Source organism: Lutra lutra, chromosome 2, assembly GCF_902655055.1.
Source record: "Lutra lutra chromosome 2, mLutLut1.2, whole genome shotgun sequence".
Lineage (NCBI taxonomy): Eukaryota > Metazoa > Chordata > Mammalia > Carnivora > Mustelidae > Lutra > Lutra lutra.
The window spans coordinates 206866161-206883368 of record NC_062279.1 but is presented as its reverse complement, the minus strand read 5'-3'; the positions used below and the strand labels follow the sequence as shown (position 1 = coordinate 206883368).

General features: G+C 40.7%; 1 protein-coding gene across 1 annotated transcript in view; it reads left to right on the top strand.

The window, feature by feature from the left end:
- Positions 1-3203: 3203 nt before the first annotated feature.
- Positions 3204-17208, top strand: part of NAA11 (N-alpha-acetyltransferase 11, NatA catalytic subunit) — a 55297-nt gene continuing 41292 nt past the window's right edge. Inside the window, exon 1 of the mRNA XM_047719643.1 lies at positions 3204-3910. Coding sequence (XP_047575599.1) covers positions 3239-3898 — 660 coding nt within the window. The 5' untranslated portion in view covers positions 3204-3238 and the 3' untranslated portion in view covers positions 3899-3910. The remainder of the gene's footprint in view (positions 3911-17208) is intronic.

The following is a 17208-nucleotide window of genomic DNA, read 5'->3' as shown; positions in this document are numbered from 1 at the left end:
GGCCCATTGGCAAGAAAGATGCTTCTCCATCCCTTCACTTTCAGTCTAGACGTATCCTTAGGTTCAAAATGGGTCTCTTATAGACAACATATGGATGGATCTATCATTTTATCCAATCTGGAATCCTGTGCCATTTTATGGGCGCATTTAGGCCATTCACATTGAGAGTGATTATTGAGAGATACATTTTTATTGACATCGTGTTACCTGTGAAGTCTTTGTCTCTATAGATTGTCTCCAGAAATTTCTGTTCAAATTAAGCCAACTCCACACACAAGAAGGGAAATAATCAAGATTAGAGCAGAGATCAATGAGATAGAAACTAGAGATACAGTAGAACACATCAATGAAACTAGAAGCTGGTTTTTTGAAAGAATCAATAAGATTGATAAACCACTGGCCAAACTAATTATAAACAGTTATATTGATAACTATTAAACTATTAAATTAAACTATTATCAACAGTTATATGCCAATAAGTTAAGAAACCTAGATGAAATGGATGCATTCCTGGAGAACTATCAACTTCCAAAACTGAATCAAGAAGAAAGTGACAACCTGAATAGACCAATGTCTAGTAACGAGATTGAAGCAGTGATCAAAAACCTCCCAAAAAACAAGAGCCCAGGACCTGACAAATTCCCTGCGGAATTCTACCAAACTTTCAAAGAAGAAATAATACCTATTCTCCTGAAGCTGTCTCAAAAAATTGAAGCAGAAGGAAAATTTCCAGACTCTTTTTGTGAAGCCAGCATTATCCTGATCCCCAAACCAAGCAAAGACCCACCCAAAAGGAGAATTTCTGACCAATATCCCTGATGAATATGTATGCTAAGATTCTCAACAAGATCCTAGCTAATAGGATCCAACAGTACACTAAAGATTATCCACCATGACCAGGTGGAATATATCCATTGGTTGCAAGGGTGGTTCAACATTCGCAAATCAATCAATGTGACAGAACAAATCAATAAGAGAAGAGAGAAGAACCACATGGTCCTCTCAATTGATGCAGAAAAAGCATTTGACAAAATCCAGTATCCGTTCCTGATTAAAACATTTCAAAGTATAGGGACAGAGGGAACATTCCTGAACTTCATAAAATCTATCTATGAAAAACCCACAGCGAATATCATTCTTAATGAGGAAAAGCTCACAGACTTCCCTTTGAGATCAGGAACAAAACAAGGATGCCCACTCTCACCAATCTTGTTCAACATGGTATTAGAAATCCTAGCAACAGCAATCAGACAACAAAGAGAAATAAAAGGTATTCAAATTGGCAATGAAGAAGTCAAACTCTCTCTCTTCGCAGAGGACATGATACTTTATATGGAAAACCCAAAAGACTCCACCCGCAAACTACTAGAACTCATTCAGTAATTCAGTAAAGTGGCAGGATACAAAATCAATGCACAGAAATCAGTTGCTTTCTTATACACTAAGAATGAAAATACAGAAAGGGAAATTAAAGAATCGATTCCATTTACTATAGCACCAAGAACCATAAAATATGTGGGAATAAACCTAACCAAAGAGGTAAAGGATCTGTACTCGAGGAACTACAGAACACTCATGAAAGAAATTGAAGAAGACACCAAAAGATGGAAGACCCTTTCATGCTCTTGGATCAGAAGAATAAACATTGTTAAAATGTCTATACTGCCTAGAGCAATCTATACTTTCAATGCCATTCTGATCAAAATTCCATTGGCATTTTTCAAAGAGCTGGAGCAAATAATACTAAAATTTGTATGGGATCAGAAGAGACCTGAATTGCTAAGGAAATGTTGAAAAAGAAAAGCAAAACTGGGGGCATCACGTTGCCTAATGTCAAGCTTTACTACAAAGCTGTGATCACCAAGACAGCATGGTACTGGCATAAAAACAGACACATAGACCAGTGGAACAGAGCAGAGAGCCCAGATATGGACCCTCAACTCTATGGTCAAATAATATTCAACAATGCATGAAAAAACATACAGTGGAAAAAAGACAGTCTCTTCAATAAATGGTGCTGGGAAAATTGGACAGCTATGTATAGAAGAATGAAATTCTCTCATACCATACACAAAGATAACCTCAAAATGGCTGAAAGACCCCAACGTGAGGCAGGAATCTATCAAAATCCTAGAAGTGAACATAGGCAGTAACCTCTTTGACATCGGCCACAGCAACTTCTTTCAAAACACGTCACCAAAGGCAAAGGAAACCAAAGCAAAAATGAATTTTTGGGACTTCATCAAGATCAAAAGTTCTGCACAGCAAAGGAAACAGTCAACAAAACAAAGAGGCAACCCACGGAATGAGAGAAGATATTCACAAATGACAGTACAGACAAAGGGCTGATATCCAGGATCTATAAAGAACTTCTCAAGCTCTACACACACAAAACAGATAATCATGTCAAAAAATGGGCAGAAGACATGAACAGACAGTTCTCCAATGAAGACATACAAATGGCTATCAGACGCATGAAAAAATGTTCATCATCACTAGCCATCAGGGAGATTCAAATCAAAACCACATTGAGATACCACCTTACACCAGTTAGAATGGCCAAAATTAACAAGACAGTAAACAACAAGTGTTGGAGAGGATGTGGAGAAAGGGGAACCCTCTTCCACTGTTGGTGGGAATGCAAGTTGGTGCAGCCACTTTGGAGAACAGTGTGGAGATTCCTCAAGAAATTAAAAATAGAACTTCCCTATGACCCTGCAATTGCACTACTGGGTATTTACCCCAAAGATACAGATGGAGTGAAAAGAAGGGCCATCTGTACCCCAATGTTCATAGCAGCAATGCTCCTGGTGTGTGTGCAATAGCCTGATTCTTGGTCTACATTCTGGTTATATGGGTTTACTCAGGTCTTCCAAGTTTAACCAGACGTATGCAAATTAAGAAGTTATAATTAAAACAAAGGAATAGTGGCAGCCTCAGATGAAACAGCACACTGAACACCAAGGAGATGAGCTCTACGTCCCCACCCCCTACTGCTTGCGCACGCACCCTCGCAGTAATGAGAAAATCTCATTGGCTGGTAGCGGGCGGCGCACTTCCGGAAGCCCCATCATAGCCCCGCCCTTTCCACCTGCTGGCCCTCTCCGCCTCGCACGTCTCCGGCCTCCCGCCTCAGGACTGCGGCCCTCGGACCACGCTGTCGAGGCTGGAAGCGGCTCTCGTGTCTGGCCGCCGCTCCTCGCCGGGCCTTCCCGCCACCCCGCTTGCGGCCGCCGCCATGAACATCCGCAACGCGCGGCCGCGCGACCTGGTCAACATGCAGCACTGCAACCTGCTGTGCCTGCCCGAGAACTACCAGATGAAGTACTACCTGTACCACGGCCTGTCCTGGCCGCAGCTGTCCTACGTCGCCGAGGACGAGGCCGGCCGCATGGTGGGCTACGTGCTGGCCAAGATGGAGGAGGACGCGGACGACGTCGCGCACGGGCACATCACGTCGCTGGCGGTGAAGCGCTCGCACCGGCGCCTCGGCCTGGCGCAGAAGCTCATGGACCAGGCGTCGCGCGCCATGGTGGAGAACTTCGGCGCGCGCTACGTGTCGCTGCACGTGCGCAGGAGCAACCGCGCGGCGCTGCGCCTCTACGCCGACACGCTGGACTTCCAGGTCAGCGAGGTGGAGCCGCGCTACTACGCGGACGGGGAGGACGCCTATGCCATGCGGCGCGACCTCTCGCGCATGGCCGAGGCGCTGGGGAAGGGCGGGCGCGGGGCGCCGGGCCCCTGGGAGGACCGGGACCCCGCGGGGGGCGCGCCGGCCGGCCCCGATGAGAGGAGCCCTGCGGCCGGCGACAGCGGTGGGGACAGCGAGGAGCCCGGCGAGTGCGCGGGGGGCACCGACGTCCGGAACAGCTCGGGAGAGTCGGATTCTGCCTCCTAGGACCTGCACAAGGTATGGTGTCCTGACCCAGCCCTCCTGCCCCAGGCCCCGCGCCGGGCCTTGGCCTGCCCGGGCCCCTCTCGTCCTTCCGGTTGGCCGCCTGGTAACCTTGGGGAGCGGCGGGAGCGGCGGGAGCGGGGGCAGCGGCGGGAGCGGGGGCAGCGGCGGGAGCTGCAGGAAACTCACGGCTCACCGCGGGCGGAGGACCCCCACTCGGATGCCTGCTAAAACTAGATCAAGGTCAGTAAAAGAAAGCAGCGTTTTCCAGCTTTTTTAGGGTGCATAGTCTTTCAGGGCATCCTCGGAGCTGGAGAAAGAAATCTCTTCTCTATGGAATGTCGACTGAGACATGCGGGAAGAGGGATAGAACTTAAAACCGCCATTTTGCAGTCCCGATGACGTCATAGATCCAGCCCGCGGGGCCCGTGGCTGTTAACTATTAGGTGAAATTGAGACACTTTGTAGTTATGGGTCAGGTGGGCGACGCTTGAAGTCACTGGGCAAGTGTAACGTCACTACACGGGGGACATGTTCCGCGCCTGCTGATGCCCTCTGACGTGCGCGGCGACAGCTCCGAAATACTCGTGTTGCAAGACAGTCGCATGTCCGTGTGCGCGAATTAATCGAGTCCAAACGCGGCTTGGCCTCTTACCGCCAGGCGCCACGTGCCGTGGTGCGATCAGCCAAATACAGAAAGAGAATTTCTACAGAACAAATGACCAGGGTTTTTCAACAAGCAAATGAGTGTCGTTTTAATAAAGGGAGGAGGAATTTATTAAACTTTAAGGATGTATTAACACCAGGACTTTGGAACACCCGAAGAGTTTCAGGGCTCAAAGAGCCACTGTCCGTTGAGAAGCTCTAACTTGCAAACCTGTCAGCTTACCCTTACAAATGAAGAAGGGAACTTTCTCATACAAAGTCCTGTCATGAGCGATAGACACTGTACATAATCAAAATTCATGCTGTTGGATTTACTTATCCTTTTTCCGTGTGCCAGCTGTTTTTTTATTCATACTCACATACATGAATTTTTAAAAAATTGATCACTTTAAGTCTGCTGTTGAGTAACTTGTTTTCATCTAATGTAGACTTTTTTCCATGTTAAAAACTATAGTTTTCCAATATCATTTTTCTTTCTTTCTTTCTTTTTTTGAGTACTCATTCTTAAAGAATTTTTACTTGGCAGGCACGAGGCTTGGAGTTGGTATACAGTCATGATCTGGATAGTTGATGTTTACATTATATAATACTTCGGGGTTTTATTTATTTATTTGACAGCATGCACAAGCAGGGGGAGCAGCAGGCAGAGGGAGAGGGAGAAGCAGGCTCCCCACTGAGCAGGAGGCCTGATGTGGGGGTCTCAGATGACCCCGGGATCATGACCTGAGCCCAAGGCAGTTGCTTAACTGACTGAGCCACCTAAGCGCTTCCGTTATATAACACTTAAGAATAAATGTACTATATTTTTTTAGACCTTTTAATGCTGAAGCCCAAACTGTATTGCACACTAACCCTGTTTTATTCTCATTCAAGTATAGTTCCATAGGCTATAAAAATTTAGATACCATAATTTCATGGAGGTTAGAAATAGTGTAACCTTAGAGGAGACTTTGCTTCTGATTTTAACAACCTGAACATTTCAAAATGACTGATTCATTTAGTCAAAGGTTAAGATAAACACAGCAAAACAGTCTAAAAGGGAAGGTAAAATTAAATAAAACTTAATGTCCTAAGAGAAATGTTGTCAAATTTATATCTTCCTTAAGAACCCTGAAGTGGTTGAGGGTTTGGTTAAATATGTGATGGAGATTGAGGAGTGCACTTGCTGTGATGGGCGCAGAGTTCTATATGAAGTGTTGAAACTGTACACTTGAAATCCATAGAATACTGTATGTGAGCTAACCAGAATTAAAATAAAAACTTAAAATCAGAAAAAAAAAAAACCTTGAAGGGCTCCATCAAGACTATTTTATTTAAATCAACAAGCCCTTTAAAAAAAAATTACCAATTTTCAAATCCCCGTGTGGAAGGACTTAGGTAATATTGATCTTGTCTTTGTGGTTACTGGCTTCTCTTCTGTTGTTACACTGTAGCTAAGAAGAATCTTAAGTAGAACAGAATTAATTGAAGTTTGCTTTAAAATAATAAATTATATATATTCACATTTATAAAGGATGTATATATTTTGTTTATATATTTTATATTATATATTTATTATATGTTTATATATCTATATATACTTTGATGAATTCAAAAGTGCCTAATACCTGCTATGAGAAACAAAAATGATTGCCACCCTAATAGGGGAAGAGAAAATAATAAATAATATGAAATAAGAAAATTATTGTCTGACAGTTGTAAATCTCAGGGTCCAAATTCAGGGATAATTGAAAGGCTCCTTTATATCATTATTATTGAGCTTTATTTCTAAGTTGAAGAAGAGGATTCCTGTACATAGTATCACTGTCCTTCCAGATCGATATTTTTATTGGCCTCATCTGATCTTTGGTCCTCACTATTCACTTCTGGGTTCTTTCTACCCAGAGGCCTCTTAAGGTCTCTATACTCTCTGCCATGTTTGTTTGGGCCTTGGCAGCAAGGAGATTAGTCTACATACGCTAACTGTTGTTAAGAAATAACCTCCAATCTCAGTAAGTTAACAAAATACCAACTTATTTATGACATTACAGTCCAATGAGGGTCAGCACTGTGGCGGGGATATGCAGGGGAGAGGCAAAGCAGGGCCCTGCTCTATAAAGTCATTGAGGAATACATCTAAAACAGTTGTTCTGAACTTGTTTTGTTCTATAACTCCTCTGGCAATCTAGTGAAGCTTAAAGATCCCTTCTAAGAAAACTGTTTTTAAAAGGCAGACAAATCATATGGGATTTCAAAGGAAATCAATTTTATTGAAATATAGTTATCAAGCTATTTTAGAATAAATTTGTTATGTATGTGCCTCTTTGGGGGTCTAGTAATTACGGTCAGTTTAAGGAAAATTTGGTTGTAAATGATATTTTGAGATACCTTCAACAGCTGTAATATAACATGAAAATACCTATGGTTTAGGTATTTTTGTTGGTGACAAAGCCACAAATCATGTTAGTACTGTTAGGCATTGGTGCCTACATTCATAATCAAAGAAAATGCTAAATTTCAGTTAGAGGTTAATGAAAATACAGATTTTTTTTGTTCCAAATCCAAGGTCCTAATCTCCTAAATTCTATTATTAAATCTCAGGGTAAGAACCCCTGATGCAGTGACTCTCACACTTTCTAGGATCATGTGTCCCCTACTGATTCCTATACATTCAACATGCAGATAAGCAAAGAATGCATATGGAGGTGTATATAGGTTTTAAAAGTCAGGGGAAGCTAGGAAATGTAGTTTAGCTGTGTGCCCAGGAGGGGAAAAGAATGAGTTCTGGCAACCAGACCACATAGTTTCTGCAACAGTGGGAAACATCCTGGTGGTGCTGTGAACTAAGAGAAACCCTGCTTCCCTGCCCAGCTAAGCGCTTGGGCTCCTTCTGGTGCTCCCTCTCCGTAACGTGGCACAGGGAACCCTGTGAGGCTACCCAGGACTGTCTGCTTAGTCACATGACACGTCTTCTGCTCTTTACAAACTTGGGTATAGGAAACTCGGATTCTGCCGCGTTGCTGCCTTTATGCCTCTCATTAAAGCCTGGAAGAAATGACCCTTTATTCCGAACTCCCCCAAACTGCCTGTGAAGTTTCAATTCTCATCCCTCACCTCCATCCCACTCAACAGGGTTTCACTAGGATAGATGCTTCATTGCCTGAATGGGAACAACCTACTTGTGAGGCCAAGAAAGAGTAGGAAGAAAGGATTTTAAAGGTTGATTATTCTGCCATAATTATGGCACACCCTCCTTGGGGCTAGAGTTCAAATACCCACAGAAAAAAAGTCCTGAAATAACTTTGCATTTTCTTTTATCTCCTCCTTTGGGTCTGGGCAACAGAGGTAGTTAAAGTTAGAGGTGATAGTGAGAAGGGCAGTTGGTGAAGCAGATCGAGTGTGTTCGTCTACAAAGTAATAAAAATTACGACTAAGAACATGAGAACTCACCATGTTACAGATACCAGTTTAAGGACGTCCATGAATGATCTCATTTAATCTTTAGAATAGCCCCTGAAGTTGGTACCACTACTCCACTTAAGGATGAGGGCTGATGACTTACTTAATGGAGAACAAGGCTGCACACCATGGTGGTGAGACTCCGGGACAGTGAGAATCACGTAAGACGATCCCAGTAAGTTGCTTTAGCACAACACCTCACACACAGATACTCTGGGAATTTTAGCTCTTATTATAATCCGTAGTAATAGTAACCATTCAGCTCCTTTCCTCTCCTCCTCCCCAGTAATCAAATGGTAGAATGTTGTGTATGAGCAGCAACAGTTTGCAGTCTGGGAAGGGAGATGCATCTTAATGATTAAAATAGCTCTCACTGACAAGCTGAATGTCAAAGCATTCAGCTGAATCAAGGCTAATCAACAGCAAAGTTTCTAGGGAGCCATAGCAGTGAAGACAGGTCAGTTCAAAACATGCTAGTTGAGGCAAGAGTGCCATCAAACTGACGCTTATCTCCTGACAAGAAATGCGTGCTTGATGATTAAGAACAAAAAAGAAAAAAAATGCAAAATCTCAAAATTTTCCATTGAGCTGGCAATATCGAGTTACTCAGGGTTACTTCAGCGACTCTCCTTTCTGGTTTATTCTTTCTGTCGCTAAGCTGTCATCCTAACAAAAAGTTGTTAAATGTTCACATGAGCATTCACTGAAATAGACTGTTCTTAATTTTACCAGACAACTAATTATAACTGGAATGATATAGTGAAATATGAAAGAAAGTTAGAGACTGACAGGTCTGGTAAATTCCTAGTATAACCTTACCCCAGATATGCCAGAAACCATAGATTTCAAATGCAAATGCACTCTGCGAAGATAAAGAGGGGGTTGGGAAGAGAGAAAATATTGTTTTGAAATACTAATCAGATAGATACCATTTGTTGAATTATTTATAATCTCTAACAATGTCACTTTTCAATCAGTGTATGATGTACATTTAGGGTGAATGAAATACCAACTTTATCAGGGGTAACTGATAAAAGCAGAGGTTTTTCCTAAATTATATACCCTGTCTGTGCCCAGTATATAAATTCAAATGTGAGCATTAGAAGATACAAGGAAGAGAGTATATTAAAAATTATGTGAATGGCAGTGGTTCAAGGAGCCAGAGGGAAAAATCCTTTCTGAGAACATTCAACAATGCTGTTTCTGTAGACTAACATCCTCAAAACATCATAGTTTTTTTTTCTTTTAAAGTAGAGCATAAAATTCTGTTTTGTGCTCATAAAATCATGTTAACAATTAAAATATGTCTCACTCCAAGGGCTCCTGGGTGGTTTAGTCGGTTAAGTGTCTGATTTTGATCTCAGCTCAGGTCTTGATCTCAGGGTGCTGAATTCAAGCCCTGGCATTGGGCTCCATGCCAAAAAAAAAAAGGAAAAGAAATTCTCAAGCTTCCATTGCCCACCTTTAAGAAATCCTGGTAATGGAAAAAAAAAAATCCTGGTAATGTAAAAATGTGAACTTAATAAGCTAATTAATTAAGAGCTTTAATATTCCTATTTTAGTGATGTCTGGGTGGCTCAGTTGGTTAAGTGTCTGCCCTCAGCTCAGGTCATGGTCCCAGAGTCCTGGGATTGAGTCCCACATAGGGCTCCTTGCTCAGGGGGGGAGCCTGTCTCTCCTTCGGCTTATGCTCTCTCTTTTTCTCAAATAAATAAAATCTTTAAAACAATTTCATATTTTAAAAGAATCACTGTAAAAATTTCTTTACCCTTAAACAGCAAACTGTCCTAGGGCATTTATTACATTGTTATTTGACTTTTAAAATTTGATGTCTTAAAATTATCAAGCAGTATTTACAGAGAAAATTAAAACAATATTTTGGTTTTTATATAACCACTTCGCATGTCTATCTTAATATTTGAAACAAAATGAAAAAGGTAATGATGATAGTCTTTCTGACCCCTTCTCTCATATCTTATTACTCTTCTATTATAGCAAATACACTTTTAAAAAAATAAGATTTTGTATTGTATGCTTCTATCCTACAACTTGATTTACTGTTGTTATTCTAGAAATTGACTTTTCTGTCATTATGATTTTATGAGGAAAAAAATGCTTTTCAACTGGTCTGTGCATAATAATCAACCTTTATCTTATTTTTAGGTGCACTTGATAGATGAGAAAAATGCATCTTTACAGTTGTAAGGTTCTGTTATTTTGTTTGTAGTTATTTAGCAATGGGCAGCAGTACTCGACTAGCTTTTCTTTAACTTATAAATTCCATTCACATATCATTAGAAACCTTTCTGCCTTATTAAGGATAGGGTCCATGTCTCATTTATCTTTGTTTCCTAAACTCCCGGTACTTTATTCATTCACTGTAGGTACTCAGTAAATAATCATTGAATGAATGAAGGAAGAAAGGAAACTCACAAATTACCTACACAGTAATTTCAAAAGGAAAGTGGGGAAAATGTATATAAGATATTACTTCCTATTACCTAGTATAATTAGAACACCTTAAAGTTATGAATAAATAGACATAATGGATATTTTGGTTTCATCTTCGGGTCTCTCAGAAAGAAAATATGACTTATAGAATTGGACACATTATATCTAGCTTATCAAGAGCTAAAAAGGCCTTTCATTTCTTTAGAATTGAAATAAATTTCTTTTTGAGTGGAGTAGGATGGGCTAGAATTTGAAGATGGCAAGCAGAAGTATCTTGGGTTTCTCTAGGTTCAAAATAGGATTTTTTGGGTGTTCAGTGTGCTCCCTCTTCCCCCTTCCAGAAGTGGATTTTAGGTACCAGGAAAAGTTCATGTGTCCTGTTGGCTGGGACAGGAGAGAGCCCCAGATCCACATGTGGATCTTTGTGCCATTACCTGAATTCTCACTGGTGTCCATAGAGAGATATCTAGTCTAAACTGGTTACTGGTACCTTCTTGATCTGCCGAGGAAGTCTGTCATTTGGTAAGCCAGTATGCTGTTATTTTAGAGTGCTTAGAGCCTGTGGCCCTCTTGTGCTCACTTGCTCTCTTCTCACTTCTCAACAGCATTGCCGTTCCTCACGACTCAGCCGTGTCTGCCCTCTGAGCCCTGGCTCGGCCTGTCTGCTCTGTCTCACCTCTGCTGGAGTCATCTCACAGCGACTCCAATGGCTTCCAACTCTCAACAGCAACCTTCTGTATACCCTACTGGGATTCTAAAGGAATACCTGGATATGAGACCCTCTTGCGCAAGAGCCAAGGAAGTTCGAGGCCTGACATCACAGAACCTTCTTTGACTGACGGTCCCCATGCCACCATTTTACTCTGTAGTAGTCCTGTGTTGGGTATGGTTGTCTTGCAAGGTTGTCTCCTCCTAGAATGCTGAACAGGAAGCAGAGCAAACCCCTGAAACTCCTTTCTTGCAGGTTTGGCTATCTGGGTTTTCATTTCTTGAGGGTACAGTCAGGACCATCAAGTCAGACCTCATGCCCTCCTTCCTCTTCTTTTCTGGAAGAAGTATTCTATTTTCTCTTCCTTTTTCCGGGAACTCATCCTTTGTCTTACCCTCCCCTTCCTTGAGGACATGTTCTTCTTCTCTTTCCCAGTTGGAGAAAGTCATGAGTAAGGGCTTCTACTACGCAATCAGAACTTAGAGATTTTGACAAAAGGACAACCAGTAATTAAATTGCAGTATCTAATCTCCTTGTTTGTGTCAATTTGTTGTTGTTTTTTTTTTTTCTTGATGACATAACTTGCCATTTTTAGAGTACCTATGATACTCAGGTATAATGTAGGACTTTTGTTAATGATGCATTCAACTCTTTCAGTACCCCTTAGAGGTAGGTATTATGATCCCTGTTTTATCGGTGATAAAGCTGAAGCTCAAAGAAGCAAGGTAAATATCTGGGACCTGAACCCAAGTCTATTTGAATTCAAGGCCAAAGTTTCTTTTACTTTCCCATTGCCACTCTTTGCATTTTATTCATAAAGGTGTGAAAACTATAGCAAATAAAAAGGAAAAGCTACAGTTTAAAATATTTTGTTGACTTAATACATGGCAACTCTATGTCATTTGTAAGTATTTTTATATAACCCACCATTATAATCCTGTCCAGTAAAGATAAGTGAAGACAACGTGCTTTGACCTCTGCAGTGTAAGTCACCAGATAAACCCAGCGTTATCATTACTTAACACTGTTTTTCAATTCACTGAATGTGAGCTACCGTAGTATATAACATTTCTCATGTTTAAATTTTTGTGAAAACCAGTGTATATGGTTTTAAGTCAAAGCCTTGACATTAACCATCTGATGACAAGAAATAAGTCTGTTCTCTGTAACCCTAATCAGCCCCGCTAAGCACTTCTTAGAGATCTGCCCCATGCACTCTGAGAACGCCTACCTAATAGTAAATGACGGCCTGGGCAGATAGAAAAGGTTTCCCCCTCAAAATAAGGATTTGCTGCTTCCTGTGGTAATGCAAACCTTTCATCTATCTTCCCATCTTTCCTTTGTGTTTTTTTTTATTTTCTCTCCCAGCTCTAAAACTATTCCTTCCCTTCAAGCATGTGTTTATCTCTTTATTTTTAAATATTGCAGCTTTCTAACATCTGTCTCTAGGGCAGCATAATCTTACTGATGAAATATTCCATGTTTTCCTTGAGCCCTTGTCAGTATGTCTTCGTGTTAACAGCTCAGCAGATGGAGGAACAGAGGGAGGAGCTCCGCTTACCTGAGTGATTCCTCTGCGGCACACGCCACTGTCTGCGGTGACTTGATGATAGGAACCGGAGTAATTGGAAAATAAGAAATGATATCTGACTTTTGCAGTGTTATTTGCTGAAACTGTTGGCTGCTTTTCTTTGTTACCATTACAGCCTTTTTTCCAATCTCCCACCCGGAGAAAGCAGAATTACAGCAACCTATCTAGTTTGGACTGTGCCTCTTTAGATAATGAAAGTAAAGTAAACAATAATACTAATATTGCTTTGGGCATAAATTAGCATGTTCCCAAGTGGCTCCAGAGTAATAACGGTGATGTAGCAGCAGCAGCAGCAGCTCTCTGTGACACTGAAATTGTGGGAACCTGTGACACTGCTGGTCTGTAATAACCTTGTTCTTTTTACATAGGACAGAGTCTTGGGGTTTTTTGTTTTTGTTTTTGTTTTTGTTTTTGCTTTAGTGGGCTGACTGCTTTTTACTGAAGTACAATCCTAGAAAGGCTAAAGCAAGGCTTTGAAGCAAGCACATAGGATAGTTAATAGTAAACACCCTTGTGCTAGCTGGAGAGAACGACCCGCACCCTGTCCTTTACTTGCAGAAAGAAAACTACTTGCAGTAAAGAAACTACTGGGTGGGCTAAGGACTGTCAGAAGAGTATTCAGAAATATTAATTCTCAAGATGAAGAGTTTTCTTTGGCTGCCAGAGAGAGACTTATGAAGGAAGCCTATGAGTTACCTGGTTGGAATGTGTGTGATTTTCCCTCTGGAAATGAGAACGAGGGGCAAGAGATGACCATCTAAATAAAAATGATGGGGTGTGTGGATGTGTGGGAAAAGTAGGGAGCAGTGCTGGCAGTTGGTTCAAAGCTGGGAAAATTCGGAAAGGATCAGGACTCTGAAATAGCTAAGGGAAGTTCTCAAATTTTTACATGCAGATGAGTCATCTTGGGGGTCATGTTAAAAATGCAGATTTTGTTTCAGTGGCTCTGGGGTGGGGCCTGAGTGTCTGCATTTCTAACTGTTCCCAGACCAACACTGATGTCGCTGGTCTAGGAACCACACTTTGCCTGGTAAGTGTTAAGGCTCACCTCCAACCCTGAAACTGAGTCTAAAACACTTGTGACTAGTCTTTGGGTCAGCTTGGATTAGACACTAAATAATTCAGAAGCCCACTCTTGAATGCACAGTCACATAAATCCTGTTAGTCTTTGGAATTTTGTTATATAGGGTTGATGACCTAGTAATTTTGGTAAAAATTCCAAATATATTTCATCAAAATGTGTACAACAAAAAAAATTATATATTCAGTACATGAAATGTTATTGATAGTAATTTGACATTACATCTTTTTTTTTTTTTTATTAACCTATAATGTGCTGTTTGCCCCAGGGACACAGCTCTGTGACTCATTAGGTTTACACACTTCACAGCACTCACTATAGCACATACCCTCCCCAGTGTCCATCACCCAACCTCCCTCTCCCTACCCCTCTACCACCCAGCAACCCTGATTGTTTTGTGAGATTAAGAGTCTCTTAGGTTTGTCTCCCTCCTGAGCCCATCTTGTTTCATTTTTTCCCTCCACGACCCTGGCCCTGCCTCTCAAATTCCTCATATCAGAGAGATCATAGATAATTGACATTACATCTTCTTTAGAGTATTTTGATAATTTAATATTTCCTTACTTTTGATATCCAAACAAGTAAATAGTATGTGAGATTTTTAAAAATTTTCATTATCACTCAATTTATTGTGTTCATGGGTCCACAGATGACCCCAGACACTAATAATTTTTCCACGTTGACATCTGACACAGAATTTGAAAATGAACACAATCTTTTGTTTTAAATTGGAGCATCAGACGTCAGTTCTTTACGTGGAGATGGTGTGGGAAATCCTTTCAAGAGAGGTTTTCTGTCAGGGATAAGAATTTCTAGCGTAGGAGTTCCAGCCTGTGCACCCCAGTCACCCAGGTGCTGTGTTAACGCTGCAGCTTAGACGGACTCCGGCTCAGACTCTTCACACACTGCCATCAGGGTCACCAACTAGGGAAAGGTGTGGAGTTCCTCATAAAGGTGATTTGAAGGGCATGATTGCCATGGTGATACTCCCCAGATTTAAATTAATTTGTCATAAGTAGCAAAAAACTCAGAGAAGGTAGAACATATTTTTGTTTATTATAAAACATATATGGGAATGGTTGGAGTGGTGTATGGGAACCCTGTATGTTCTGTTTATTTTCTATAAATAAAACTGCTCTAAAATAGCTATTAATTAAAAAAAAATGTATACACACAGAATTTTACCTAAGTGTGATCATTTGATACATGTATATGACTATACATACATTTTACATAAAGGTGATTATGTCATCTGTGTTATTTTTAGAGTGTTTTTTGGTCATTATTTGCCCCCCATCCTTTCCCTAAGTCCACCCACATCCTTTCCCCTAGCATGATAACATAGTTTTATCCTTTTTTTCCTCCCAAGTTCTCATAAAGCAAACAATAGCTATAATTTAGCAATTGTGATGTATAGCACAAGCTTGAAGAGTGAGAGCGTCACAAATCACACTGAAGTGTTCTTAATTTTTTCTAGAACAAAAGTCTCAAATAACATAATGTCCAGTTAAGAACCAGAAACCAGGCCGCTCTGGAATCACATGCCCTTCGACTCATGTTTGGTTAGCTCCTCATATCCCATCATCATTTGGGTGATCTGAGTTAGAACTTGTGTTAACAGTACTCAGCCAAAAACCAATGAAACAGACCAAGTGACTTATCAAGATCCTTCTTTATACTTTTTTTTAGACATGAATGCTTCTTTGAAATCTTAAAAGATACAGTTCATTTCCTTGAAGCACACTTGAAGGGTTATTTAAACACCATGTTTCCTTAAACGGATATAGGAATTACATTTTGTGAATTTCTGGGAGGAAAAGTCCTTTCATTATAAATCATACATATATTGCTTTCTTAACCAAAATTAAGATAGATTTTGCTCTTTGGGAGTGGGGTTGTTACCTGAACTGCATATTATAAAAGCTTACCTAGAGAACATAGTCTTTAGCCAGTTGAACAATTTTCACAAGAGGTAGTTTAATAGAGTGGGAAATCACAAACCTCAGAGACCAAAGGCTTAACTTTTAATCCTAGTTTCGCTTATGACTACCTGGATATCTTCTGGCATGTCAATTTTCTCATTTGTAAAGTAGAGATAAAAATAACTTCCATGACCTCAGGGTTATTGTGTAATGAGGTGGTATAAGAAAAAATGCATTGTAATTTGTAAGAAGACATGTAAATACTATTGCTAACTCTTCTCCTTTCAGAGATTTTTATCCCCACATTCAAACTGGTGCAAGATAACAGTGATCATTTTCCCCTTCCCAGCCGTCCAGGAAAAAAATAAATCAGTTCTTTGGCAATGATGAATGTGTAATGTGTGTGAGTATTTCAAGGGGTGAAGAAGGGAGTGAATTCCTATAAATGTAGGAAATCAGCTATACATTCATTTAATAACAAAAGGGGCTTAATAAAATTGTTTATCTCTTGCTCTTTATGACCTAAGCATTCATATGTAGTAAGATTATTCATGTAAATCAAACTGCACTTGCCTCCCATTTGCATGGTTTTGAGTAAAAGATACAAACACACACACACACACACACTCACACACAGTGACCCAAGTTTTCACATACTCAAAAGTTTTAGCAAACCGGTAGTGCATTAGGTCAAGCATCTGGTTGATTTTCCATTCCAGAGCCCTAAGCAAAGTGATAAATTAAGTCCCATAGTCCCTACTTTTTTACTGAAAGTAGATACAAAAGCTAAAGTTTATTAAATACTAGATGCTATAACGAATCTTGAAAATGATGGACTCCCTCGTATAAGGAGGCTTTTAGGTGGCAAATATTTCTGATTGTCCCTTTGGCGTCCAAGACGTTTTATGTCCTGGAGCAGTGTCCCGTACTTAGTAAGATTCCTGATGAGTGAGAGTTAGACCTTTCTTTTGTAAAGTGGAAGAAAGATCAGTGTGAAGGAAAGGTGAGAAAGAACCAACACCTCAGGAGTGCACTTAGGCAGACCAGTCTAGGAAGACACACACTGGAAGCTGAAGATACAGATGTTAAGTCCCTTAGAATCACTCTTGTCTGTATCCCTTGTGAAGCACTTCTCGGTATGAAAAGCAACGATTTGAGGTCTATTTTCCAGCACTTCATACCTGTTCTTAATTTTATTTTCTTCCTTAAAATAGGGGGTCTGGGGCACGGGTTACTGAATTTATATCCAGTAAGCATCTAAGGCTAATGTGTCACAGTTTTTGTGGGCCTGACTAGTATCTTTGTCTCAACGGACTTAAGTTAATGTGTAGTAGTACTGTATAGTATTTCAGCTCACATACTGTAGGTTACACCTGGAGTTTCATTCTGAGGAACCCGCTGTGGAAATAGTTAAATAATTCCATATACCCTGCGTCTTAAGGGGATGGCAACCCT